Source organism: Denticeps clupeoides, chromosome 2, assembly GCF_900700375.1.
Source record: "Denticeps clupeoides chromosome 2, fDenClu1.1, whole genome shotgun sequence".
NCBI lineage: Eukaryota > Metazoa > Chordata > Actinopteri > Clupeiformes > Denticipitidae > Denticeps > Denticeps clupeoides.
In genome coordinates this window covers 10,186,834-10,193,214 of record NC_041708.1, presented here as the reverse complement: position 1 = coordinate 10,193,214, position 6,381 = coordinate 10,186,834, and the positions used below count along the sequence as shown (strand labels likewise).

The 6,381-nt window shown below is 39.9% G+C and overlaps 1 protein-coding gene across 1 annotated transcript; it reads left to right on the top strand.

The window, feature by feature from the left end:
- Positions 1-2,633: 2,633 nt before the first annotated feature.
- Positions 2,634-6,367, top strand: LOC114770499 (troponin T, slow skeletal muscle-like). Its single transcript, XM_028964480.1, has 12 exons — positions 2,634-2,835; positions 2,928-2,941; positions 3,065-3,097; positions 3,823-3,841; positions 3,957-4,017; positions 4,647-4,763; positions 4,858-4,935; positions 5,036-5,149; positions 5,444-5,556; positions 5,650-5,740; positions 5,812-5,852; positions 5,990-6,367. Exons 1-12 carry the CDS (start codon positions 2,684-2,686, stop codon positions 6,036-6,038), a joined length of 882 nt encoding a protein of 293 aa, XP_028820313.1. The 5' UTR covers positions 2,634-2,683; the 3' UTR covers positions 6,039-6,367.
- Positions 6,368-6,381: the final 14 nt, after the last annotated feature.

Below are 6,381 nucleotides of genomic sequence, written 5' to 3'. Positions count from 1 at the left end.
GAGAATGTCCTTGATGTTATTTTTTTCTTTGAGAGAAGTGGCTTCTTTGATGCCCATCTTGACACCAGGTCATCCTCCAAATGCCTGCTGCCATTCCTGAGCAAGCTCTGCTCTGAAGCCTTCTTCACAACACTTAAACCTCTCTTCTTGAAGTTTTTGAAGATCTGGTTGATTTAGGTGCAATCTTAGTAGCAGAAATATCCTTGCCTGTGAAGCCCCTTTATGTAATGTAATGATGACTGCACGTGTTTCCTTACAGGTAACCATGGTTAACAGAGGAAGATCAATGATTTCAAGCATCACCCTCCTTTTAAAGCATCCAGTCTGCTATTGTAACTCAGTCAGCATTACAGAATGATCTTCAGCCCTCTGCTCTTCAACACTCTCCCTTGTGTTATTGAGGGGATCACTGAAATGATCTCAACAGGTCCTTTTGTGGCAGGGTGGAAATGCAATGAAAATTTTGGGGCAGATTTAAGTTAATTTGCTTTGCGATTCATCTGATCACTCTTCATAACATTCTGGAGTATATGCAAATTGCCATAATAAAAATGGAAGACGCACAGCAGAAACTGTAACTGTAATCCTCAAAAATCATGTTGAAGCTGGAAAACCTGCTAGGAGTGGTCATTATGAGGTTGCTGTGTTTCATCAGTGTTTGATATGCAGCCAGCATGGAAATCAGATGATGTCATTGCAGCAGCTGCTGCTTGGTTTCATGCTGTGAATCGGAGCCCAAGTGTCTGACCATCTCATGATGGGCAGATTTTCTCCCAGCAAACACTGATACCATCCTTCCCAGAGAGCCTTGGAAACCAGCCTTTTTGGGTCTTCTGTACAGCACTGTGACAACATCGAGCCACCTTGGAGTCAGCATCACACCATCAAAGTAATCTTGGATTTGGGAACCCCATAAACAAGGTATTATGAGGCCTGATATGATGAAGTGCCTGTTTCCCATAAGATGTTGGCATAATGGACCATTAAGCACGGATTCACAAATGACCCTACTGGCCAAATTACAAAGAAAACGTTTCATTTTCTCAAAAGAAGAATTATTATGCTCACAGTCTAGTCCTAAAGGGGAAATCTAGTAGAAAGCACCAATTATAATATTAGCAAAAAATGTTATATTATTTTCTAATTTTCAAGTTTTAATGCAGAGCAACAGAGGGACAAAGTTTACCTTGCCCTTTCAAACATCAAACCTAAACAATTTGCAAAATACGTACAATGAATTGCTCACGTTTTTACATTTGTCAACTACCCCATCACTCATCCCCTTTAGACTATTTCAGGATGTTTTCTTCTACAATCCTCCCACAGCCCCCACAATCCTCTGCCCATCACCACTAAACCCCAATCTTTTATTTTCCCCTCCCTCACACCTCGTCTAATTATAGGTTCCTTTATAAGTTTCATCCTTTTCTTAACGTCTCACTTGGTCCCAGCCTTGTGTCCTATTAAAGGTATAGTAGAACCGCCGTTTTCTAATGCTCCTCATTCCTCGTTCCTCATTCCATCATTTCATCCATCTAGACTGACTTTATCACATACTGAAGGTTAGGCTTTCATTAATGGTTGAATTCCATTACACTAGACGATGGTGAATGTTTGTTCTGAAGGTGTGTAACCTGATGTTTCAGATAAAGATGTAATGTATCTAGATGTGTCTACTATCTTTATTAACTGTAAGAACAAAACTAGCATGTTTTTATGATCCAGGTAATTATTATAAGCTGATAGGACCCTCATGTTCAATAATGAAATATAATGAAAACTTCAGATTCCTATAAAATCATAACAAATATGATATTTCTTTGACTGTCACATTCAATAAACTGTTTTGGGTGGTAGTAGATTAGCAGCTTACTACAATTGTGCACCAAAACAATACACTGAGCCTTAGGTAATGAAGAAATATAAACTTGATTTTAATATGATAACACCTTTTCAGACCTAATTTTAAACAGTAAAGCTTTATATTCGGGCCAATAGGCTCTCAGGACTTTTGGTTTCTTTACATTATTTAAACAGTGGGAAATATCTATTTTTATCATTAGGGCAGACAAAGCTTTTTGCATCACGGGAGGAATCCCCCACCTCTTCTGCAGTGATTTGTTTGTTCAGATGTACAAACTGACTGTCTGAGGACAGAATAATTCTCTGGCCATAGTTTGCATAGTGGGATAACTGGGCTTGGGCACACAATTGCTAGGAATTAATTTGCCTTAGTGCCAGTCAATTGTTCTGTGCATGCCTCCCGGTCACAATCTGAGCTGGAGATGATAGTGTTGAGCAGCTGCCTTGATGGACAGACCTTCCCTAACTACCTTGGACACCTCATAGACATCTACGGGCTTCTGGATCTTTCCCTTAATCAGTTATGCTCTACACATTTTAAAAAATGGTCTATTCCTGACCAAGTCACCAGTGCTGAGCAGGGATCCATTCACTACAACCTCGATCCCACACAAATAAGGCAGACCTTTGGGTTAATCTCTCTTAATTAAATGGCCAGAGGGGATATTCATGCATTACAAATGGACCGTCTACTCTACAAGATGCTGGTAGGCACACTCGTTATTAGACATGAAAAATTGTGCATGCTTGTTAACCCTCATCAGGTTAAACTTGGGTGAATGGCATTCACGAAACAAAAATAGGTCCTGAGCCTGTGGTAATGATGTGGCTGGGAGTAAATCCCTCAGCTTTTACTTCCATTTCTCTCCTCTGTCATCTCATTATCAGAGATGGGTTTATCTGTCTATCTGTCTGTCTGTCTGTCTGTCCACATTGCAGTGCAGCCATGTCTGATGTTGAGGATGAGCGTGGGTAAGTAACATACTTCATCCGCTCAGAAGCCATTTTAATAGTTGTACTCTTATTTCTAACTTATTTCTGACTGTTGTCTTGTCTTGTTTTAGGGGGCATGCATATGGTGAGAGAATGATAATTACATTTATTAAACAATTACTTATAAAGGACAATGAGTGAAACATATAGGTCACATTTCTGGCATGTTTGTACCTTCTCTGCTCTTATTTATGGTTAACTCCTGCAGAGGATGAGGAGGAGCGAGGGGACCAGGAGGGAGGTGAGGTCTTATCATTTCAACGTTTAGCTCTGTTTTACACCCAATAATGCTCAACATAGTTACATCTAGAGTTTCATACACATTTCACCACTAAGGGTGGGGCATCTGCCTGCCTGGTTCACTCATCATCAATTCACTTATCAGAATCAAAATGAAATAGCAGTGTCCACTACATGGAGTCACATGGAGTTTTCTTTCTGGACTCATGCAGCTTTGGAGAGATTAAACTAGAAAAGCATCCCTGTTCAATTTCCAAGAGATAGAGATCAGATCTTGAAGTTCAAAGATGGAACCTTTAGAGATCTGAGGTCTGTTAAATCAGCAGTTCCCAAACTGATTTCTGTTTCATTTTTGTCAGCATGGTCTGGAGTTTTTGATTAATGGTCTAAGAGAAAGCCACAAATTTTGGTGGACATGGCTGGTGCACTAGATTGCAGGAACTACATTTTGATTGAAGAACTTGTTGGGTGGTAGTAGCCTAGTTGGTAACACACTCGCCTATGAACCAGAAGACCCAGGTTCAAATCCTACTTACTACCATTGTGTCCCTGAGCAAGACGCTTAACCCTCAGTTGCTCCAGGGGGGCTGTCCCTGTAACTACTGATTTTAAGTCGCTCTGGATAAGGGCATCTGATAACTGCTGTAAATGTCTGATAAATGCTGTAAATGTTGTCATTTTAAAAAACTTTAAATATATATCCTTCCTTCCGTTTGTGTCCCACAGAGGAGCGCCCCAAATACAAGTAGGTATAACAAATCATATTTAATAGTATTGTTTATGTACTGGTGCATCTTTGATTCTGACATCATACGGAAATAGGAGACATTTGGGTATGAGCCTCTAACTTCTGTCTACAGGTCCATGGTGTCTCAGCTGGCAGCTCCTAAGATTCCTGAGGGGGAGAGGGTGGATTTTGACGTGAGTCGAGTCCACATGCTCTACTGTTGGATAATGGGCTGGTCTGAAGTTGCCAAGACCCTACAAACATATAGCATTCTAGGTCCTCATTTTTTATAGTATTGAGACTAGGGGTGTTAAGAGAATATTGATACAGCAATATATCGTTGATTTTTGATGTGGTGATATTGTATCGATATTGTTGTTTTGGCTGAATTATACATGTAATATGAGCCACCCAGATCGTATGGCACATCTTGTATATCAGCTCTATAGCTGTAGAATGTCGCAATGTGTACAGTTTCACAATATATTGTGATATAATTGTATCATGACCCATGTATCGTGATACGTATCACATCATGAGATCCTTGCCAATACACACCCCTAATTGAGAAAATGAAAATATGGTACAATTTTCCAACAGAAACTAAGTGCAGTTATAACTGCCCTGAGACAGTAATTATTACTGTCACAGAGAATACGGTCTTCAATGATGTCTAAAATGAAAGGGGCCAAATGATTGACAGCTCTCGCTCATGATAATTCTTCACTCTGGACAAACATTATTGAAGATTGATCAACATAATAGGAAAAAAATTGTTAGTCAGCCCTAAATTGTGTGTATTTGTGTGTGTGTGTACATCCAGGACATCCACCGAAAGCGCATGGAGAAAGACCTACTGGAGCTCCAGACACTGATTGATGTTCACTTTGACCAGAGGAAGCGGGAGGAGGAGGAACTCATTGCTCTCAAAGAGAGGATCGTCAGTCTCTCCCTTTCCTCCAGATCCTACGTTACCATTACAGTTACTTCTGCAGAGGATCATTCATGAAGGGGATTTGGGGTTTTGGTTTCAGGAGAACCGCAGGGCTGAACGGGCCGAGCAGCAGCGTGTGCGGGCAGAAAAAGAACGAGACAGGCAGACCAAAATAGCCGTAAGGAGCATAGACATGGATGTAGATCTGCTAAAGCCTTTCCCATTGTCTTCTAAACCTCTTCTCACTCATGATTAGTTGATCTGTCGATCTCTTTAAGGAAGAGAGACATAGGAAAGAGGAAGAGGAGGCAAAGAAGAGAGCGGAAGATGAGGCCAAGAAAAAGAAAGTTTTGTCTAATATGGGAGCACATTTTGGAGGCTTCCTGGCCAAGGTCTGCTCACTTTTCACCTTTCACCTCACACCAATAGTGAAAATCTAAACAACCTTGTGAATATCATTATTTCTTAAGGAAGAATGTTTTCACTGAATATTTAAAACCACTCAGTCTGGGAACACCCTACAAAGTCACAGATGTGTTATCTTGATATTGATTGATAATATTCCAAAAGTCACAATTGTATTAAAATACATATTTGATATCGACCCAGGCTTTTGGAAACATTTAAATTGTCTTTTGATCATAGTGGTCGCTATTAAGATGATGCGTTTATTTCTCTGTTGCCAGGCAGAGCAAAGGAGAGGCGGGAGGAGACAAACAGGGAGGGAGATCAAGAAAAAGACTCTTGCAGAGAGACGTAAACCACTGGCCATCGACAGCCTAAGGGAGGACGGGTTGAGGTAAGGTGGTCACCTCAGGTACCTCATCCCGTTATTTCACATGGGAAGCTGAATTTTGGCATTTCACATTAAGATAATATATTCTTATTTCAGAGAGCGAGCTAAAGAGATGTGGGAATGGATCTACCATCTGGAGTCTGAAAAATTTGACCTCATAGAGAAGACAAGGAGACAAAAGTATGAGGTGAGTATGAAGTGTGAATTGCAAGAACAACTATGAGACTAAAATTAAATCTGTTAATTTTCTTTTCACAGATAAAAGTCCTTCTGAATCGCATCTCTCATGCCCAGAAATTGTAAGTTTTTATTTGTATTCTATTTTTTGCCTATACATTTTGTGTGTGTGTGTGTGTGTGTGTGTGTGTGTGTGTGTGTGTGTGTGTGTGTGTATACATATAAAACATATTTTGTGCTTTCTCTTTTCTTGTTACAGTAAGAAAAGCACAGGTGGAAAGGGAAAGGTTGGCGGGCGCTGGAAGTGAATCAGCACAGGAAGCCTGAATGGATAATTGTGATTTTAAATGTCAGAAAACACAGTCATTTTGATAGCATCATAATAGACAAAACAAATTGCTTGACGATACATGGAACTTGAACAATTAAATGCTGATTCTTCGATAAAATATGTAGTCTGGATTATTTTGTCTTCAAATTTTCATCTTGTGAAAACTAGTATTGACATAACAATGTATAAATCCATTTAATTAGTAAATACATTGTATTAAAGTATATGTTTATATGTGTGTAGGCCACACAATGGAGTGGCGAATAGCAGTGTGGCCTCACATGCCTTGGACCTTAAAGGCATGTGCACTAGGTGAACTG